This window comes from Octodon degus, unplaced genomic scaffold (genome assembly GCF_000260255.1).
Source record: "Octodon degus isolate 3935 unplaced genomic scaffold, OctDeg1.0 scaffold00002, whole genome shotgun sequence".
Lineage (NCBI taxonomy): Eukaryota > Metazoa > Chordata > Mammalia > Rodentia > Octodontidae > Octodon > Octodon degus.
Genome location: NW_004524578.1, coordinates 26,862,680 through 26,884,723, shown reverse-complemented (window position 1 = coordinate 26,884,723; position 22,044 = coordinate 26,862,680). Strand labels below are relative to the sequence as shown.

The 22,044-nt window shown below is 44.5% G+C and overlaps 2 protein-coding genes across 5 annotated transcripts in view; one reads left to right on the top strand and one right to left on the bottom strand.

Moving 5' to 3' along the window:
- The window catches only part of Capn3 (calpain 3), a 57,469-nt gene extending 44,873 nt beyond the window's left edge, over positions 1–12,596 (top strand). Inside the window, exons 11-24 of one of the 2 annotated variants that reach the window (XM_004623370.2) lie at positions 1,054–1,223; positions 1,445–1,456; positions 2,004–2,212; positions 3,281–3,317; positions 6,223–6,240; positions 8,927–9,037; positions 9,937–10,014; positions 10,264–10,321; positions 10,408–10,472; positions 10,860–10,928; positions 11,018–11,096; positions 11,251–11,367; positions 11,657–11,715; positions 12,050–12,596. In XM_004623370.2, coding sequence (XP_004623427.1) covers positions 1,054–1,223; positions 1,445–1,456; positions 2,004–2,212; positions 3,281–3,317; positions 6,223–6,240; positions 8,927–9,037; positions 9,937–10,014; positions 10,264–10,321; positions 10,408–10,472; positions 10,860–10,928; positions 11,018–11,096; positions 11,251–11,367; positions 11,657–11,715; positions 12,050–12,076 — 1,109 coding nt within the window. In that variant the 3' untranslated portion in view covers positions 12,077–12,596. The remainder of the gene's footprint in view (positions 1–1,053; positions 1,224–1,444; positions 1,457–2,003; positions 2,213–3,280; positions 3,318–6,222; positions 6,241–8,926; positions 9,038–9,936; positions 10,015–10,263; positions 10,322–10,407; positions 10,473–10,859; positions 10,929–11,017; positions 11,097–11,250; positions 11,368–11,656; positions 11,716–12,049) is intronic. The other variant, XM_023711186.1, reaches the window with a different exon arrangement.
- A 4,548-nt stretch (positions 12,597–17,144) lies between these two features.
- Znf106 (zinc finger protein 106) overlaps positions 17,145–22,044 on the bottom strand; it is an 86,416-nt gene continuing 81,516 nt past the window's right edge. For all 3 annotated transcript variants that reach the window (XM_023711180.1, XM_023711182.1, XM_023711181.1), the window contains exons 19-22: positions 21,922–21,993; positions 20,860–20,931; positions 18,498–18,644; positions 17,145–17,561 (exon numbers count right to left, since the gene is read on the bottom strand). In XM_023711180.1, the coding sequence (XP_023566948.1) occupies positions 17,505–17,561; positions 18,498–18,644; positions 20,860–20,931; positions 21,922–21,993 (348 nt within the window). In that variant the 3' untranslated portion in view covers positions 17,145–17,504. The remainder of the gene's footprint in view (positions 17,562–18,497; positions 18,645–20,859; positions 20,932–21,921; positions 21,994–22,044) is intronic.

Here is a 22,044-nt window from a genome sequence, read left to right as displayed (position 1 = left end):
AGGCAGGCAGGCAGGCAGGCAGGCATGCAGGTAAGAAGGGAGGAGAGAGGGAGGGATCAAGGGAGGGAAGAAGAGTAAGAGGGAGCCAGCAGAGAGACTGGTCTGGGGTTCACACCTCAGGTGCTGTTGATATATAGGGTGAGTTAAAGTGCGGAGTTAGATAACATTGTCTGGGGACACAGAATAGGTAGTGGAGAGCAAAAGAGACTTAAGACTTGATCCCAGGGACCCACAACATTTTGGGGGCAAGTGAGGAAAGTAGTCAGTAAAGACTAGAATGAAAGTCCAGAGAAGAAAGGAAGACCTGTACATCCAATCCACACAGCTCCACCTGCATAAGGTAGAGGCCCCACCCACCCAATAATTGGACAGATGCCTGATTCATTTTCTCCACAAGCATTTACTGAGTACCTAGTATTAGTTGTGGTTCACCAGGAAGACACAACTAAACTGGATTGCTGAACAGGGGATTCATTAGGGGCACTGGCCCACATGATCCTGAGTCCTCTAATAGGCCACGGGGAAACGGGAGACCCTGGGACTGGTACAGTGCGCATGAGGGTTGGGAGCGGAGAATGGTGCACATCCTGGAGTCCAAAGGCCAGAAACCCTGGCATTCTGATGTCCAATGGCAGTAGACTGTCCCAACTCGGAGAGAGGGAAAGTGAGTCTCACTGTGTAGTCCAGTCTGGCCTTGTGGTCACTGTTCGCCTCGCCTTGAACTTTCAGCCACCCTCCTGCCTCAGCTTCATGAGTGCTGAGATCATAGACATACAGCACCCCACCTGGCTCAAGAGGGGAAATTCTTTTCTGGCCTTTTGTTCTGTGTGAGCCCCCATCAGCGGATCTTCCCTTTCAGTCCACCAATTCACAGGCTGCTGTCCTCTGGAAACACCCTCACAGACACAGCAGTCCTCTGGCTATTAATCTAGGCGGACTGGCACCTAAATTAACTTTCCCAGTGGGCTCTGGGATGAATGCGCCCTCTCACTTCCTTCCTGCCCTTTCGGCAAGAGGGAGCTCTCAACCTGTGTTTCCTTTCTGGGGACACAGACACTTTCTGGACCAATCCACAATACCGGTTGAAGCTCTTGGAGGAGGACGACGACCCTGATGACTCCGAGGTCATCTGCAGCTTCCTGGTGGCCCTGATGCAGAAGAACCGGCGGAAGGATCGGAAGCTGGGCGCCAACCTCTTCACCATCGGCTTCGCCATCTATGAGGTGAGAGGCTCTGGCGCAGGAGACATCACCTTCACGGGAAGCGGGGCCTGCGAGCTTACCCAGGGCTGTGGCTGTAACGAGCAGAAAATGCCAGAGCTACAGGGGAGGGAGGCCAGGCTGGCAGGGCAGGCCCAGGGCAGTCAGAGTCGGTATCATTCTACCAGCTTCTGCGCTTCCTTTGTTCACATCTGAGGGTTCTGCTGCTTCTCTTTCTCTCCAAGGTTCCCAAAGAGGTATAGCAGTGGCGACAGCAGCAGTTGTGTGCGGCGGTGACCGGGGTCCCGAGTCTGTCCGTGGCTTACGCGGAGCTTCTGGTGGGGTTTGTGGGCAGGACTGTGGTGCGATGTACAGTCATCCTTCCACGCGACGTTGCCCGTCACACAACCCCTTTGCATGCATTCGTTCACGCTCGTGAACCTATATACTCACACACACGTTCTGAGAGGGGCTGCCCTCTTTGGGGAGGAGAAATCTCCTCCCCCAGAACCCAGCCTTGAGGGCCTTCCCAGCCTGAGGGGACGCAGGGGACAAGCAGCTGTCCTGGTAAGTGGCCTTGTATGTGGGGCTGTGTCCCTGACCTTCACTTCGGAATCTCAGCAGAAAGGCAGAGGGAGATAGGGAAGCTCCGGAGACGCTGAGCTAGCTGAGTTCTTTGACTGGCAGTAGGTGGATCAGACTGCGAAATGGGTGCCCAGAATTTGGAAGGGACAGGTGGAAGGGACTGTGAGAACAGAGCAACCCTCCCAGGGCTTCAGGTCCCAGGGACTCCTCTGTCCCCAGATGCATGGGAACAAGCAGCACCTGCAGAAGGACTTCTTCCTGTACAACGCCTCCAGGGCCAGGAGCAAAACCTACATCAACATGCGGGAGGTATCCCAGCGCTTCCGCCTGCCGCCCAGTGAGTACGTCATCGTGCCCTCCACCTACGAGCCCCACCAGGAAGGGGAATTCATCCTCCGGGTCTTCTCTGAAAAGAGGAATCTCTCTGAGTGAGTCCAGCCTGGTTTTCTCCACCTGTCCCTAGAAGCTCAAGCGACCTATGCTAGAGATTGGTGGCAGGAAGTAGCTAGAGTGGCTTGCCTCAGCTTCCTGGGGTGTGGTGACCGGTCTGCGCCGCTTTCCCATCTGCTGGCCACATCTCCCTATTACTAATTCATTCAACTCACAGATATTTATGGAGTATCTACGATGTCGCAGGCACTCTTCTAGGCCCTGGGGGAGAGAAGTTAAACAGAAAGAAATTTCTTCCTCGTGAAAGTTAACACTCAGAGAAGTGGTGGTGAATCTATAGCTTGCATGGTGTTTTTAAGACAAAAGATTTTGGGCTGGTGAGATGGCTCAGTGGTCTAAAGCACCTACTTGGAACAAGCTTTGCAAAGCACAGGGACCGCGGTTCGATCCCCCAGCACCACATGCCAACCAGCCCCACCCCCTGGTGGGCTGAGCTGGCCACACACACACTAAATAAATAAATAAATAAATGTTTAAAAAAAAAAGACAAAAGATTTTAATGTATGAGTTTTCTTTTTTCTTTTTTTTTTTCTAAACTCAAATATCAGTATGCAGGTTTGCTTCCAGGGTTGGCATTTTGTGATAAATAAGTGGGTTTGGGGTGGAGCTTGGGTACTTGTCTTTTATATAAAGTTTGCCAGCACTGCTGTAGAATGAGAAAACAGGAAAAATTTATATATATATGCTAGATTTGGAGAAGGAATTAAAAAGTGAAAGTCCAATAAGGAAGACTTATAGCTCCATACAGGTGGGTGTGATTAAAATTTTAGGTTAGTATGGCCAGAGAAGCCAGCAAGTCCACATCCTAGCCTTGGCCATCACAAATGTCACATTTCCAGGAGCACAGGGTCTGTGGGGAGCTGCATGGGTCGGGGCTGGATTGCTGCCCATATGGAGCTGGTACCTGGGGTAAGGTTTAGTCTCAGGGGTTCTCTTAAGATCAGTCCCAATTTAGGTACCAGAAAACCATGTGACTTGAGAAAATCCTTCATGTCTTTCCTGTTTGCTCCTGATGACACTGAGATGCCTACCTTTGTTTTTCACAGGGAGGTTGAAAATACAATCTCTGTGGATCGACCAGTGGTGAGTAGTTTGGTTCTTGCATGTGCAAAGGTCCAGAAGGTCACTTTTCAAACCCTGTAGGGGGCTGACTGGTGGTGGAGGAGGGAAGAGAGTGGGTATGGGCAGAGAAAAGCAGGAGTTGGGATGTGTGGGACAGTTATGCCATGTCACTGGAGCTTCTGCTTGGTGTGGCCAGAAGTAATAGGTCTGACAGTCTTAGGGCTATTAAGTCAGTTCAGAGACTGGGAAGTACAGGAGAGGGGAGAAGCAGTCTGAACAATTAGAAGGGAGCAAGGCCATAGGAAGGGATGACAAGAACAACAGCTAACACTGGATTATGAAGTTGGATAATAGTGGATATCTCTTGCACAGAAAAGCAAGTATCTGGGCTGTGCACCTTGTGTCAGAGCCTACTACCAGCTGGTGGCCTGGGGGAGTTATGTAACCCTTCTGACTCAGTTTCCTATTCTGCAGAATGGGAACAATGGGCCTGGCAGTGCTTTGTAGAGTTTAACATGTGCCTGCCAACTTGCATTACTGCTGGTACATGCATAATTGTCCTATTTAGGCAATTTGTACAACCTGATGGGACTGTCCTATGCCACTCAATGGTATGGTCATACATGTACCACCTGTGGTTCAGAGCCACCTGACAGCAAGACATGAATGATAGTCCCATCATATGTTAATCCAGTAAGACTGTACGTGAAATGCTGGGCACAGTGTAGACACCCAAACAGAAGTTCTTACCCACATTTTACAACTTGCAATTACTTCCTACATGTGTTATCTCAATAGATCCTTATGAGATTGTTTTTTTTTTCCTTTTCAAAGTTTTATTGATAAACATATAGCAATGAGACAGTTTCAAATCAAATCGAAAGTACAGTTTCAACAAATAATATACTGCATATATTCTTCTTAGTGGTTAATTGCTGTACAAGATGCAGACTTGTGATCCTACTTACAAACACCATTAGAAAAAAATCATTCATTAAGAGAATGCAACTATATATCTATCCCAACCACTTTGAATACACAGATACAAAATGGACATTCATAGTTATACCCCAATTTTTTTTAAGTTCCGTTGTTGAATATTATAGGTGTGTAAACTCAGCAAAATATTCTAAAAGAGTACAGAAGCCCATAATAGAGATTGTTTTCTGAGAAGTAAAGGAGATTATCTCCCCTGCCATTCAAGCAAGAAAGCAGAGACCTGGTAGGGTAAATGCCTTGTGTTCATAGGGCTAGTAAGTCACAGGTAGGGTTGGAACTCACGTCCAGATCCTAAGTTCACCTCTATGATATACTGATACCTGTGAACTAAGCTACTGCACTGCAGATGGTAATTTGTAATAGTTGTTTCATGTTGGGAGTGCCTGTCATTGTGGTATTCTGAATATGGGCAGCTTGTCATGACATGCCAGTTACTGCTAAGATGTCTCTCGGGTAGGTGGATGTTCAAGAAGAAAGGGGTGGTAAATGAAAGCAAGAGACAGGAAAAGGAATATTGTGGGACTGTTCTGCTTCAAGGACGTATATGGTGAGATTTTTGGACTTATTTGCAAACATGAGAAGTATATAATTTTTTATCCTATTTTTAAAATACAATGTAATTTTTAAATGTTTTTTTATCATATTATGTACGGACTTAAAGTTCAACATATCAAAACTTGATGAAAAATACCTGTTCCTTATTATGCCTAATATGTTTGAAATGCGGTGAGATAGTGAGGTTAAGCTTCATAGCCTAAATCGTTTGATAATAACTAAGTTCACCTCTATGGTGGGGCTAGCCCCAGAGCTGAGAAGCCCAAGGTCAGCAGCACACAGCTGGGGTGCCTTGGGGTCTCATATTGAGGAGTCCTGTCTCCCTTGAGCTTTGGGGTCTAGTTTGTAAGGAGTCCCCTGTGCTCAGAGAGGATAAATGTCCCACTGAACAGTATTCCAGGTGGTAATATCCCAACCCTATGCCAGTGACATCTCCAAATGCTTTTGGAACCAAGGTAGATGTTTGATTTTAGTGTGGCATGCACTTGGCTCTATTCTCCCCTTTGGACACTGGTGACCAGTGTACAGCATTTATCAGGAGTTGCACACTCAAAACCTAATGAAAGCCAGCATGCTATCTACTTGACAATTGGGAAGGTGTCGGGGTGCTGGTGTCCACGCTGCCATACTCACCTACAGTTCTCCAGTAACACTTGGCTTCTATCCTGGAGGGACCCCAGGCATGGCAACCACTGTGGAATTGTGGAAGGTGGAGTGGGGGTGCCCCCAGCTCAGCTGACTGTTGTTACAGGGATTTCTAATTTTACAAAAGGAGCCCCAAATCTCAGTTTGCATCTAAGTCTCTGTATTTTAAATGTTTGCTCAATTTTTCTTAATCTGTGAGATAAATTCATTTTCAAGCCAGTTTGAACTGTATTTTTTTTAGATTTATTTAATTGGTTTCTTTTTTTTTTTTTTTTTTCTTTTCTTTTTTTTTTTTTTTCTTTTGAGGTAGAATTTCACTGTGTAGTCCAGGCTGGCCTCAAACTCACAGCAGTTCTGTCTCTCAGCATCCAGGGTTCTGGGATTACAAATGTGCACCACCATGCCTAGCCCCATTTTTGAAGTTTTAGTAACTAATTTAAAAGGTTAGCCAGAAGGTCCCTTTCCTTGAAGGTCCCTTCAGTATTCAGTAACAATGGATTATTAAAGTCATAGCAGTGGCCAGTCTTGGACATGGAGGAGTGAGAAGAAAAAACTCTCCCCTCCCTTCACACAGCCTGTGTCCCTTTTTAGCACCAAGTAATCCAGGTGTCTGGACTCTGAAGCCTCACTGCAAGCTAAGGGTCAGGACAGGGAATCCCACAGCCACTGGCCCTTCTGGGAACTTGCATTTCTCTTATTCTGCATGTACTGTTCTTTTCTTGTCTAGAAAAAGAAAAAACCCAAGGTGAGTGTGACAGGGTATGTAGGTAGAGCATGTGTGTGTGCCCATGTGTATGTGTGCATGTGTGTGCGTGCCCACATCCATGCATGCACCAGACTTGCCTTCTTTTCCTCCACTGAGTTCCTGCTGAGGCTGTGTGTGACAATGACAGCTGATACTGCTGAGAGACATGCTGACATGCTCCTAGCTGCTTCCTGTGGGCTCACTCAGTCCTCAGGAGAACCCTACGAGACTGGTGCCATTATCGATCATTGTTAAGAGGAGCAAAGGTACAAAATGACTGACATGCCCCTTAGTAAGGCAGAGTTAGCATCGGAGCCAGGCTCTGGCTCTACAGATCAAACCCTGGCCTGGCACCTGCCATCAGACAGGGTTTTTGTTTTGTTTCAATTTATTTGGTGCAGGGTCTCACTATGCAGCTCAGACTCAGTGATCCTCCTATTTTCAGTCTCCCCAGTGCTGGGATTACAGGCATGCGCCACCATGCCTGGACTCCGTCCGTCGCTGGCAGCATGCAGGACCAGGGATCAAACCCTGGTCCCTGCGCAATCCACTGAGCTATCTCAGCAGCCCTAAAGCAATAATCCATCCATGCCCCCCACCCCCCGCACAACCCCCTCTGTACCAGAGATCCAACTCGGGACCTTGTGCTTGCCAGGCAGGTGCTTAAGCTGCTGAACTATCTCCCCAGCCCATTTATTGGTGCATTCTTTTTTTTTTTTTTTTTTTTTGGACTGGATATCAAACTCAGAATCTTCAGCTTGCCAGTCAGATGCTTATTCGGCTGAGCTATCCCCAGGTTGGCGCTCATTTTTATGGTGGTGCCTGGAGGACCCATTCCAGGGCTTCTCCCAAGACTGGTTCTGCTCCAGACCAGAGCCAACACTCACCAAGCGGTGCAGGTGGTGATGCTTCTTTTGTAGTTATAACATCATCTATGGGGTAGGTGCTGTTATTCTTTTATAGGCAAGGGGACAGATTCAGGAAGGGACATTCCAGAGAAATAAGTGATTCCTCCAAATGCACACAACTAATGAATGAAGGAACCAGAACCTAAAACAATTTCTCTAAGACCTGTGTTTCCTACCCCCCGCTTCTCTTAGGCCTGTTGTCCACACCTGTACTTGGAGTGGATAAGTGCAGGGCGCACTTATGTGTGCCATGACTACTCCTTGTCCACTGGCACATACAAAAAGTTCCTGTTACTTGGACAAGACCTTTGCTTTAAAGGCAGAGCAAGAGTTCCGGGGGCCTGCTGGAAGCCAGACAAGGAAGCTTTTCATAGGCCTTCCCACCTGACCTGGCCCCAGTCGTTCCAAGAAGCATGGAGAGACTCAGGGGCTTTCTGTAGTCTGCTCTGAGATTCCGCTTACCTCGTGGTTCTCCACACAGCAGCCTCCAAACCCGTGATGCCTTCCTTCTGCTCTGGGATGCACAGCCTGCCCGCTGGCATAGTAGTTCCCTTCCCTTTTCCTCTTGCATGAGTGTATCCTGAAAATATCCCTTATATTTGTGTCACGCTTGAAAATTTTCTTTTCTTTTTTTTTTTTTTTTTATTTTAGGGAAGAGTCTACAGGGTGTTCAGGGTCTCACTACTAGATCGGACTCATAGTGATCCGCCTATTTACAGCCTCCCAAGAGCTCGGATTACAGGCATGAGCCACCACACCAGTCTCAATTGCTGTATCAGCATGCAGCAGGGGCAGAGCCAGCATGGCAGGCCGGGATTGAACCTCCAGCCCCTGCATCTACTTGCAGTTGCTTTAATCTGCTGCACTATTTGACCAGCCCTTAAAATTTTTTCTTTTTTTCTTTTTTTTTTTGGTGGAACCAGGGATTGAACTCAGGCCCTTGCCCTTGCCAGGGAAGCACTTATTCCACTGAGCCATCTTCCTGAGCTAAAATTTTTTTTTCAGTATAATCTTACATTCAGCATCTCATTTGATCCCCACCAGGAGGAAAACACAAGTTCTATCATCCCCATTAATGGCTGAGTAACTGAGGCTAATGGAGACATTTCTCCCTCAAGGGCTGGGCTGGTTAGGGTTGTGTCCACACATGGATCCTGCCACTCATCAGGCTTTTCTCAGACTCACTCTGTGTCTCCCTAGAGATTCCTTGGTTGCCACCATGGGGATGTCGGTACTGGGGACAGAGAGCTCTACTTGCCTCAATCCAAAATGCTGTATTCATAACAGTTTTATTTATGCTGAACTTCTGGGGAAATTTAATTTGAAGTTATTTCCATTTGGGAAAAAAATCCTATAGAAAAAAAAAAAATATATATATATATATATATATATATATTTTTTTTTTTTTTTTTTTTTTTTCCAGAACTGGGGATTGAATTCAGGCCCTTGCGCTTGCCAGGGAAACGCTTATTCCACTGAGCCATCTCCCCATAGCCCAAGATCATTCTGCTTTTAGCAGTCTCAGTATATCTGGATATGCTACCTGGTGATACCTGAATAACTCTACTTGAGGACAGCTGGGGTCGGTATTAAAGACAAAAAACTAAGGCCCAGAGAGGCTTGGCATCTTTACCCAGTTACACATCTTGTTAGCAGCAGAACTGGAACTAGAACTGAAGTTTTTCTTTCCACTGGACAAGCTGCTGGGGGCAGTGCCTCAAGGTGCCACTCAGCCCATAACCCTTCCTTCCTTCCTGCCCCTCACCTCCTCTCTCCAGCCCATCATCTTCGTTTCAGACAGAGCAAACAGCAACAAGGAGCTGGGCGTGGACCCTGAGTCAGAGGGCAAAGACAAAGCAAGCCCTGATAAGCAGGAGAAATCCCCACAGGTTTCTGAGCACGTGGCATGAGTGGGGGGCTAGCACTGTGAATGCAGGGGGCTGCCTGTGCCTCTAGGTAGGTGGAGGTGGAGGAGTTGCCAGGAGCAACCCTAACATGCAGGGTTTGTGTCTGTCTCACCAACCCTTTGTTGCATAAGCTCTCCTAAATGTGGTCTGCTGCTTGGGTGCACATTTTGAGGGTTGGCTGCTACACCAAAATGGTTCTAGCACTGAAAAACACAATGGAGCCTGTCCCATGGGAGCCCAGCCAGCCAGGACAACGAGAGAGGGTGGTGGCAAAGGATGAGAGAACAGCTGGAGAGAGCTAAGACTGCACATTTGTCTTCAGTCCTCAAGCTCTTGACAAGAGTAGCAAAGAACAATAGAAGAAATGGGGGCTAACATCAGAAATGGGCTCCTCCAGACTCAGGGGAAGATGTTATATTGGGGCAGGAAGGCGTGGACACATACAGCTTAAGAGAATGTGAGGCTCTGGGGTCCTCTGTACTGGGTTGCCCCTCAGTGGAGTGGGACTTGGCCTTGATGATACAGATGCTAGAGGAATCAGAATGCTCAGCCCACTTTGAACTGTGGGGCCACATGGGTGGAATGATCAGGCCCAAGAGTGAGGGCTCTAGCTGGGGGGTATGGGGCTCACCAAGGGGGTGATGTCTGCATGCCGGAATGGCTCACATGAGGTGGCAGGCTTGGTGAGATGTTAAGAGCCCCTGAAGGCTCAATTCTCACTCCAGCTCACCAGGTTGGACTGCAAAGAGCATTAATCAGCTCCACCTGGCTCCCGCTGCCACTTGCAGCTGTTTGGGGCACTCTGGCATCTTTCTGCAAACTTTCCTCCCAATTCATTCATCCCTGATTCCCTGAACCAATCTTCCTTCATACTTCCACAGCCACGGCCTGGCAACACTGACCATGAGAGTGAGGAACAGCAGCAATTTCACAGCATTTTCAAGCAGATAGCAGGTGACGTAAGTACCTCCAACCTAGGATCCCACTGAGCTTTGGACTGAACATCTGCTAGGTGCTGCCCACTGCGGGCCAGACAGCTGAGAGTGCAGTATCTGGGCTGCTGCCTTCCTTGGAAAAGCCCCAGCTTCCCTTCTAGAATAGCACCCACAGGGACGTTACAAATGTGGACAGCTGGGACTGGCTTTGCAAAGCCTCTGCTCCTTAGCTGCTCACCTTGTGAACCATGACTTTCCTCTCTTCCTCCTGAGGACATGGAGATCTGTGCAGATGAGCTCAAGAATGTCCTTAACACTGTTGTGCACAAATGTGAGCAACTCAAATCACATGGGAGGGGGGATGGGCAGGGGGCCCAGCTATCTGACAGCAGCCCCTCACTCTCCTCCATCCCCCAGATAAGGACCTGAAGACACAAGGGTTCACGCTGGAGTCCTGCCGCAGCATGATTGCACTCATGGATGTATCCTTCCTGCCACCCTCTTGAAACTCTTTGGCCTTTCCCCACCAGGGCCAGGGACACTGGTGTCCAGTTAGCTAGAGGCCCAAATCTGTATTTGTAATTGGTAAGGAAAGAGATCCTGACTCAGAACACCAGATGGCAACCTGAAAGGGGCAGAAGGGAAAGAAACTGTGGAATGCTGGCCCTTATCTCCAGCTCTTACCTCAGGCATGAGCTTCTGCAGGGACAGACTCCATGGTTGCTGAGCTGGTGGGAACCTTAGTGGGAGTCAAAGGGAGGGTTGAGGATAGGACTAAGTAGGGAACCCAGACAGAGACTTCCTGTGGGTCACCCCTCCCATCCAGGGGGACTTTGCGATGCGCCTATAGCCCTGACCTCCCTCCTCAGACAGACGGCTCTGGGAGGCTGAACCTGCAAGAGTTCCATCACTTGTGGAAGAAGATCAAGGCCTGGCAGGTGGGACGAGTGTGCAGCATGGGACTGAAGTTGGGGGCTGATTCAGGGATTCAGGGTGTGACCTCTGTCCTCAAATTCTCTATTACCAGAAAATCTTCAAACACTACGACACAGACCAATCTGGCACTATCAACAGCCATGAGATGCGCAACGCAGTGAATGATGCAGGTGGTGGGAGGAAGGGGGTGGCCAGGCTGCTAGGGCCCTTCTAGACAAAGAAAGGGACTCTTTCCCCCGAAGCCAGGGTGGCTTCAGGGTGGGGAAACAGAACTTAGGCATGCAGATCACCTCTCCTTCCTCCTCTTGCCTGTCCCCTCCACAGGCTTCCATCTCAACAGCCAGCTCTACAACATCATTACCATGCGGTATGCAGACAAACACATGAACATCGACTTTGACAGCTTCATCTGCTGCTTCGTCAGGCTGGAGGGCATGTTTCGTAAGTGGGCCGGCCCCTTCCCACAGGGACAGCTGAAGCAGTAGGACTCTCCACCTGACCATCCATAGGAGGGTTATTGATGATACTTTACCTGCAGACATTGTCTTAAGAAAAGTTCTAGGGGACTGGGGTGATGGCTTGGTGGAATAAGCGCTTCCCTGACAAGCGCAAGGGCCTGAGTTTAATCCCTGGTTCCGCAAAAAAAGAAAAAAAAAAGAAAGAAAAGTTCCAGCTGCAGAGGCAGAGTGAACGTGTAACTGGCCTCTGGTCTGTGTGTTCTTTCCCACAGGAGCTTTCAATGCATTTGACAAGGATGGAGATGGTATTATCAAACTCAACGTTCTAGAGGTAAAACATACTGGACACTTTCCCTGAAACATGCAATTCAAGGTAGAGGAATCAATGAATCCAACAGGATCCACTGTGTGCTTCTCACTTCCAAACACTAGGGGAGGCATGGGACAGGAAGGGAACACAGAGGAAAGCAAGGCAGGGAATGTGGCTCACAGACAGGTACAGAGGAGGGCTCCAAAGGGCCTTAGCTCCTATACCTTTCTTGGAAAGATGGGGAAAAGTCACAATAAACCACTGGTTCTTTGAAGATATTCCATCCTATAAGATCTCTACAACTAAGGCTTCTCTGTTCTTGTCTACACTCTGACCTTGGGACTTCCTCTTTCAGTGGCTGCAGCTCACAATGTATGCCTGAACGACACTGACCTCATTCAAGGTCACACAGGACCTCTCAGGAGTCAGTCTACCCAGGATAGCTAGAGCTATTTACCTCAAAAAACCCAGTACAGTTGCAACCCCACAAGGCCTCCAGGCACCTCCTTGGTCTTGTTCCTACTCGAGTCCATATTGTCTTCATCTCTCATGACCAGCCTGACCCTTGGAAGGACAACTGTTGCCCTTTGCCACATGAAGGCAAGTGTCTGCCTCAGTGGTGTGTGGCCTCACCAAGAGGCCTGCTGATTCTGAGCAGCCTCAGCTTGCACTGTCTGCAGAAGTATATGCCAATGGCTGGGCACTCATACAGGAGCTGCCCTCACCCTCTGCTCTCCTCACTGTGGGAGAAACCAAACTTCTACTTGGATCTACCTATTTCAGGGTGGCCTGCTCTGGGCTATACTAAATGGTATAGAGCTGGATACTTTGGGTTTCTGACTCACAAGTTTGGCTGCATTCTGAAGAGAGTTGATCTAAATAAAAGCATGTGTATGGCTGGTTCCACTGTTTTGTTTTTTATTTCTCTCACATTTGGATAGCACAGTGCATGACTGTAGCCTTTGAGGTAATCCCTGTTAAAATATACCTACTTTGATTTTGAAAAAAAAAAACCATCTATCTATCTATCTATCTATCTATCTATCTATCTATCTATTATCTATCTATCTATCTACTGTTATTTTTCTTTTTTTTTTTGCGGAACCGGGGATTGAACTCAGGCCCTTGCGCTTGCCAGGGAAGCACTTATTCTACCGAGCCATCTCCCTGGCCCCATCAGTCTTTTTTTTTGGTGGGGGGGCACAGAACCAGGGATTGAACTCAGGCCCTTGCACTTGCCAGAGAAGCGCTTATTTCACTGAGCCATCTCCCCGGCCCCCCTACTGTTATTTCTTTTTTTTTTTAAAGTTTTAATTTTTATTTATTTTGTGTGTGTGGCCAGCTCAGCTCACCAGGGGTCGGGGCTGGCTGGCATGTGGTGCTGGGGGATTGAACTGCGGTCCCTGCGCTTTGCTTAGCTTAGCTTGTTCTAAATAGGTGCTTTAGACCACTGAGCCATCTCACCAGCCCCCTACTGTTATTTTTTCTTTTTCTTTTTTTTTTTTTTTTGTATTTTAACCTACTGTTATTTCTTGAGCACAAAAATCACTCAGATACTTTCCAAGCTACAGAAGGTGGAATAGTTGTTGGTGAAGAAAATGAATGGGTGACCTGTGACTGGAGCAGTGATGCCTTTTTTAATCAGAACTCCCCTGCTGACTGACCTGCTGTCAAGGTTACCTGGACCATGGTCTACAGCCCACCTATAAGCATCTTGTGTTTCCCACCCAGTTTCATTTATATATGCTGTATGACAATATGGAAAAGGGTTAACTGTGAAGATGCAGACAAGATTATACAAGAAGTCATTAGTAAAAGTACTTTATTTTCCTCTTGTATTTGCTTTATATCTTGCTTTACAAAGTTATGAAGTTCACAACTTTATTCCAAAATGTAGGAAGGCTAGGCTAATTGCTTACAAACATTTTTTGCAGACAAGTGTCATGTAATCTTGTTCTTCTAAATTCATATTCAATATTAAAAAATAATAAATCAAGGATGTTAGAGATGCTTAGGGCCTGTATTTCTCTTTAACAGAAGAAAGATCTTCAATGGTATTTCCTTCTTGACCCCCTCTGGCTCCAATTATTTAGGTTACTAACTTGAATTTAGAGCAAATCTGGGAAAGATCAAAGACCACATATTTGAGGATGGAAGTAAAGGCAGAGGCAGAGTCTGATAAGTTGTGGGTTTGGTTTACATGAGCACTGCAACTCACTTGCATATGGAACTCAGTATAGCCCTAACCTCTACAACAGCTCCTTTCCTTATCTGACAACCACTGATTTTTTGTACCAGGAATCAAACTCAGGACCTCATGTTTGCCAGGCAGATGCTGTGCCCCTGAGCTACATCCCTGGCCCCTGACCACTATCTTTAAAACACCAAGGACCCTAATGACTTAGTACAGGGATGAAACCACCATCTTATAAATGTGGCAGGCATGACTTTCATGATAATCCTAGGAGCTCTCCTTTAGGTGACAAGAACAAAATTTTAAGTCAGCATATGAAAACTGCACTCATTAGAGCAAACTAGAGAATATGAGCTGCTCAAATCCCACATCACAATACACGTCAACCTCCAGTGAATTCCATTCCCTAAATTGCCAATCATTCTGCTAAGTGTACACCTGCTCTCACCAAATCAGCTACATACCTCATCACTACAGTTGTCCACTGTAAAATCTACCCCAAACAACTGACAGAACAAAACCCTTGTTAGGCAAACACTTACAAAGCAACAGTTATAACTGTAAACTATATGTAATTCATTAGCTAAACATTTAACCACTAACTCTTCTGAGGGAGAAAACTTTTCCCCACAAAGCAGGAGTAGTTAAAAAAAAAACAAAAACAAAAAAAAAAACACTCGACTTCCTCTCAAACTCAAGTAACAACAGGGCAAGATCATTCTTTGCTCTTCTTTTGCACTGTATTTGTCTTATAACTAAGTAGAAGTATAACAAAATATATTTTGAACTTAATTAAAAACTTTTGCATAAAACTTCAATTGATATTTTATTACAACAAATGGCTGCTAAAACACTAGCATGTATGCACAAGAGGATTTATTATATGGTTTTGAGATACTGAAATAGGCACAAACCAAAAATATTCTAAAAAGTGGTCTCCAATGTGCTAGCTTTTGTCAGTCATTCAACAGTTCCTTCAAGAAGCTGCTACCCACCAGTGTCAGCAGAGATGCCTGAGCCACAGCTCTTCTGTGAGGGGAAAGAGAGGCCATGACTGTAAGAGTGCCAAGAGAGACTAAAAGGCAGTCAAAGTTGTGCCACTAGGGGTACCAGCACAACCACAAGCAGCCATGATACTTATGGTTCTTTTATTTCTCAACAGAGGGCTAAAAAGGTTCACTCTGAATAATTCATTAATCTGGTATTAAGAATTCCATGTATCCTTGGAAAAAAAAATATACTACTGCCTCAAAGACAACATTGTGAGATGAGGAAAGATTTTAAATATAGGTGCTCACAAGAATATACACACACAAAGGGACTTTCACACATGCAAACAGAGGCAGATACATGCACATAATTCTACCAAGTGGAACCCAATCACAATTTAGTTCTTACTGACTCCATCAGCCTGTAACACCCTTAGAAGTTTCCACAGTTGGCACTTCATGTTCCCCTTTCCTCCTGAACAAAGGTACTATGCTCTTCCTGGTTCAGGCTCCGTGAACACACCACCCTACACATGTGGGAATGTGTCACTGCAGTCCAAAGTAAAATGCCAGGGTTAGCAATGAATCCAAATGGACTTTCCAGGGAAATCACTATTCCCAAACCCACAGAATAATGTGGCTTCCATGGTCACCCTTGCAGGATATGGGGATGATAGGTGAGAAAAGACTGTTAATTTCACACAGAGAAACTGCATGATTACAATTTATCTACAAGAGCTCTGTTCTCTCTTCAGCTCATGCAAATCTAAACAGTGTGGTTAACAAAAGAGAACATTCAAAAAAGACAGAAGTAATAGGTTGTGAGGCCAGCCATTATCTAGGAGAAGGAACTCCTAAATTAGCTCTGGCTCTAGGCAGAACCACTGGAGCCTTTTCTGGAAAAAAAAAATACAATAAAATAAAAATAATCTTATATATATCTTTTGGGGCTTGCAGAGTCTCCTGCAGTCTGTCTAGGAACCCTAGGTGAAGTCGCTGGCCCAGAGCCTGAAGGAAGGCATGCAGATGTGTGTTCATGGGAATAACCCAGGTACTCTGCAGTGTGACAGGGGGTGTCATATCCTGAAGCTCAGAATGTGGCATGGACTATTTTCCCTTCCTTATCTGAAGAAACCTGAGCTTTGAGATTCCAGAAACAAAAAGGTTAGAAAGACATTTGTATAGCTTTACAAATAAGAGTCCAAAGAATTCTAAAAACAAAGCAGTCCTACTCAGGTTTTGTTTGCTTGAATATTTGCAATGGACAGGCAGGCTTTCCCTCCACCATACTCCACTTTCCTCTTCCAGCTAGTGGGGAAGTGAAGGAAAGAGTCTCCAGGAAGCCTACCAGAGGCCCTAAAAACTGTATCCAGTTGCCTTATTCTAATTCTCCCATCCTGGGTGCTACAGGCAGGTGGAGAGCACCCCATGAGTCTGGAGCAACACTTGATAGCTGCCTTGGTCCAGGCACAGCTAGACACAGGGAAGCAGGGGCAGACTAAGGAGCAAACCAAAAGGTTCAGATCCACACAAGTTTTCCAGAAGCTGGACAGGAACCTTAAGGTACATGTCAGTTCCACAGCCTGACAGTACTGCAGCATGAGCGCCCTGGTCTAGCAGCAAGACTGAAAGGCAAGTGGTGGGCTATATACTGTCTCACACTGGGCTCAGCAGCTCACCAGGAAATGCTTTGGGCAAGCAGTCACCACTGTGGGACTTGTTTTCTGAACTCCTAAAATATACAGTGAGTAGAGCAGCTACTCTACCTGCTTAGCAAAAAAATCTCTGTCCCCTGTAGCATTTAAAACCTGCTTTGCCCTTCAACAAAGTGGATGAACAGTGAAACACACTGTACATAATTGTCAAGAAAGGATATTTGCTTCCAATTTAAATATCCAGTTATTGCAACTAGAGAAATTAAAGCAGATCTTAAAAATTTATCATTTGAACAAACTTATACCTAAAAACCTGACTATAGGTCTAAGCCATCATTATTATTAGAACATAATCTAGGGCCAGCCAGATAGCTCAGCAGACTAAAGCACCTGCTTCGGCAAATGCAGGGACTGGGGTTCGATCCCCAGCATGCCATGCCGGCCCCACCCCCGGGGCGTGCTGAGATGGACATTGAGACTGGGCATGGTGGTTTGGGCCTGTAATCCCAGCGCTTAGGAGGTTGAAAACAGGAGGATCACTATGGGTCCAATCTATGTAGTGAGACCCTGTAGATCCTGTACTACAAAAAAAAAAAAAAAAAAAAAAAAAAAAAAAAAAAAAAAAACCTAAAAAAAATCATTATCAATAAAATACACATATGACTGGGGCCAAACTAGGCAACCAATTAAGATCTGGATCTTTAGTGAACATCTGGAGAACGCTGATAACAAATCTCCCTATGTCAACCTATATGGTTCTTTAAAAGTGTTTAAGTTTTAAACACTCCTGCAAGATCTTGAAGTGTAGCCTACCATCGCACAGAGCTCCCCAGACATACGTTAGTGGTCAGCCTGGCCGGTAACCACTTTCTCCTTCCCTATTTCCCTGAGGAAGGAAGACAGTGGCCTGTGTGAGGGGCTAATAGGAAAATAGTTCAGCTAATGACTTCCCAACATGGGAGGCAAAAAACTTCATGAATGTATTTTGCTCTCATCTTCAGCATGTTGTTCAATGTGTCCTGTAGCATCCTAGGAAAAAAATGAAGAAGGGTCATGAGAGGCAGGTTGGTAGTAAGACAGTAGGAAATCAAAGCCGTGAAAAGCCAGATGGGTCTACTATACTGAGTATCTATACATAAATGCAGTTAGGAGCTAACATTCCACTAATTTATGTAGAACTGTGCTCTTTAAGATGAGTTCTTGGGGCCGGGGAGATGGCTCAATGGGGTAAGTGTTTCCCTGGCAAGCACAAGGGTCTGAGTTCAATCCCTGGTTCCATGGGAAAAAAAAAAAAAAAAAGATGAGTTCTTATTGAAACTATCTCATTGCTACTTCTTTCTTAACAAAATTATTTTTTAATTAATTTTACTGAGAAACAAATAGCAATGAGACAGTTTCAAAACAGGTTAGTAGGCCAGTTACAATAATTATTTTTATTTTTATTTTTTTGGCGGAACTGGGGATTGAACTTAAGACCCTGTACTTGCCAGGCAAGCACTTATTACACTGAGCCATCTCCCCGGCTATAATAATTAATACATTGCATATTGTTGTCTTGGTAGAGTTATTCATAGTACAAGATGCATACATGATATCCTGTCCAAACACTATTAGTACAAATTTTTCTTCTCATTGAATTAAGAGAAAGTAGATGTAGATCTATCATTATTAAAAACAAAACAAAACAGACAAAAAAAAAACCAAGATGAGTTCTTGGCACAAATCACTGGAATCAGCTATTGAACTTGAAATATCTGACAATATTTTCAGCTCTTATTCATTGAAATCCCCCAAATCTCTCAATAATGAAACAAAAAATCTCTGGGCCCTGTGAGCCATCTCCCCAGCCCCTATAGTAATCTTGAATATGCCCAAAAAGCAAAAAAAAAAAAACCAAAATATCTGCTGATCTCTGCTCTGGGAGGCTGCCAAAGCCCAGGTAAACCATGAATTCCACTGATATACCTGTTTGGATCCTTTCCTAGCTGTGAAAAAAGCATCACAGTTCTTCCAGCGACACTTCAGAGTCTGAAAGTTTGGATTAGTGTGATCAGTCAGCAAGTGTTGCTTTAAATGATCTACAACACCAAATATCAGAGAGCAACCATGCCACTGTAAAGAAAGAGAACGAGGGGAATAAATGAAAAGAGTGAAGTAAAAGACAAAGCACAAAAAAGAGCAGAGCAGAATATTCCTTGCTTTTCTCTCAAACACTGTGAAAGCAAAAAACCCCTTATTTTTTCACTCATTTAGGGCTACAATATGTAACAAAACCGAGGCAACCAAATTTATTACCAATATAATGAGGAACCTTGAAAAAAGTAAAGCCAGTTGACACACCTGTGTTTTACGAGGGCAAACCACTAAGGTGGCCATGATACTTGTTAGATAAGGAAAAGAATAACAATATTTATAGATGAATTACCATAAATTCAGCTTAAACTATATTAATTATCTTGTCATGATAAAATTTGAATTTTAGTCTATATATTATAAAAGACAAACAGCTTTTCTATAATATTAAAAGGGCATATTTAACAGTTCTGAGAACTATTTACTTATAAATTTGAAAACAAAAATATCTGATAAAGAAGATGACATCTGTGGAAATATTCACTGCAGAAACTGTTTGCCTTGGAAACCTGACTTCTCTCACAACCTTAACATTTGAACATTGTTACAACCCTTTCTAAAATATTAATTGAAAACTTTTAAATATGACTCAATTTCACATATTAGAAAGCATAAGCATGCTTTGTCATGGCTTTTTCCTTTGAGGTTTATTTGTAATAAATCTTATGATTCTAACAGGTTTCTTTTCTCTTGCTTTGCTTTGGTTTTCTTTCCTTCTTTCCTTATTTTTTTGTCATTTTGAAGAGTCTCACTATGCAGCTCAGGCTGGCTTTGCGCTCACTTTGTAGCCTAAGCTGATCTTGAACTCCCAACAATCCCCCTACTTCAGCCTCCCAAGTGCTAGGATTACAGGTGTGCACCACCACACTAGGCTTCTATTTCTAAAAATAATGCTAGTTAGTTTTTCCTCTGTCAGAATATTGTATCTGCTACATTTGAAATAAAAGGTATGATCAGCCAGGGATATAGTTCAATGGCACAGTGTCTGTCTGAAATGAAAGGTATTTTCTCTAGTGTTCTACAGATCTTGTGCTAGGTTTTGTTTGCCTTCCTTGATAATACTAAAAGCAGAGATATTAGTACATAAAAAAGCTGAAAAGGGGGTCTGCCCCTTAGCTCAGTTCTTTAAGTGGCTGCTTCAACAAAGCAGTCAGGCTCAGGTTGCTGTGGTTCGATCCCCACAACACAAGCCAGCCAATCATGCCTTGAAGGCATTCAGAGCAAAAAAAAAAAAAAAAAAGCTGAAAATAATTAGGCTGGGGGTTAGTCTAAAATCAAACTAAAACCTGAGTGTCAAGTTCATCCCATCAGTGTCGACAAGGATATTAGGGCTGGGGAAAAGAAATTCTGCACCATGAACTTTTTTTGGTCACTACCGTTCTTTAAATTAATTTTTTTTCCCTTAAAGTAACACTTACAAAGAATAATGAAGTTTTAAGGGGCTAATCACCAGTTTCTACCTCAAAACAGAAACCAGAAAAACTGAAACTTCACATTTTTTCACCCAGTGCTATGGATTGAATACAGGGTTCGCTCCAGCTCTTATTCTACTTCTGCAGTCCTGGTGACTGAACCTAGGGCTTTTGCACTGAGCAACATCCCAGCCTTCTTTTTCTCTTTTTATGTTGAGACAGACTAAATTGCTAAGCTTGCAGTCAGGCTAAGCTTGCAATCTTTGTCTCAGCCTCCCCAAGGTCTGGGATTACAAGTGTGCACCATCACGCATGCATTGTAAATTAAGAGATTATAAAACATTTATTTACCTATCCCTCAGAAGTGAATGAGGACACATGCAATCCATGAAATACTTGCAATCCCTGAAACGTGGGTATGGTTGGCAGGACAGTTTTTAAAAATAAGCAATTCTTTTTATTTCATATATTTCTCCAATGACGGATATTTTTAAGCAAGCATTTTTTATAACAAACAGAACAAAACAAAAACCACCAAAGATATAATCTGAGAGGACAATATTTAAGTAGATCTCATGTCTAACTTTATGATATTAAAAAAGTATAAAAATCTTTTTTGTCCTACAGTGAAAGGCATAGTGAGATGCTCAAATACAAAAATGCTACCATGTTGCTGCTAAAGCTCTGAAGCAGCCCGAGCATTTCCTGAATCTGGTGACAAGACTGCTTGCTCTGGCAGCACATATACTAAATCTGGTGAGAAGAACAATTTCATTGCTTACCCAACAGCGGTAATTCTGCATTAGATTGAGCCTCACAGCCCGAATACTGCCATCATAACAGCCAGTGTAAATCTGGAGAAAGAAGTTATAGTATCAGACCAAAATGCACACGAAAAAACGCTATACGACACTCTCAAAATAAAAACACTAACCTGAAGCAAAACCAGATGCACAGTGTAAGAATAAGGGGCCAGGGAGATGGCTCAGTGGAATAAGCACTTCCCTGGCAAGCGCAAGGACCTGAGTTCAATCCCCGGTTCGAAGCAATTTTTAAATCTCAGAGACCAGACAGTTGGATGCTGTGCCCCTTGGAGTCCTCTTGGAACTATGTCTCCAGCAACATTGGCCCACACAAGGGGCCACTTACTGTTTAACTAGGGCACTATGGCTTCTACTGGTATTGTGTATCAGACATCTACATTTCACTTCAAGAAAGGCATCTACTACACAGAGTTTAAAAACACCCATCCTGATTCCACTTCATAATTTAAAAATAAAAATCAAGGAAGGCTTAACAGGATCTACTTTTAGGTCCACTATAACTCCACCATGCTGGTCAAATCTCCCAACTCCAATGTTCTATTCAGAGGCTTCTGGAAAAGTATCACACAATTTTTTGAGGCATTTTAAATATATCATCTGGGGCTGGTGAGATGGCTCAGTGATCTAGAGCACTGACTTGGAACAAGCTTGGCAAAGCACAGGGACCGCGGTTCGATCCCCCAGCACCACATGCCAGCCAGCCCCGCCCCCTGGTGGGCTGAGCTGGTCACACACACACACATACACACACACACAAAATTTTTTAAAAAATAAAACATTAAATATATCATCTATTTAATGATGGCATTAAATTATTTACTGTAACTATTTTCACTATTAATAAAAATGAAATATTCGCCATTGTCACTGGATTACTTCTCCCTACTACCCTGAGTAAAAACCCATGCAGTACTGAGGTATGTATCAGAAAGAGATGTCTGATCTCTTTAAGAAGTCACAAGTAGTAACATCAGTGTGCAGACTGCCAACTTAACATCTAATATGACAAGTAATGCTCACCATGCTTTTATGGATGGTCATACACATAATCATGTCTTTGTGTCCTCCATAAACTTGCAGTCGGTCATGAGACTTAGGCAAAAGAAAAAAAAATAGAAAACAATTTAAGAAATGTTGTGCTTA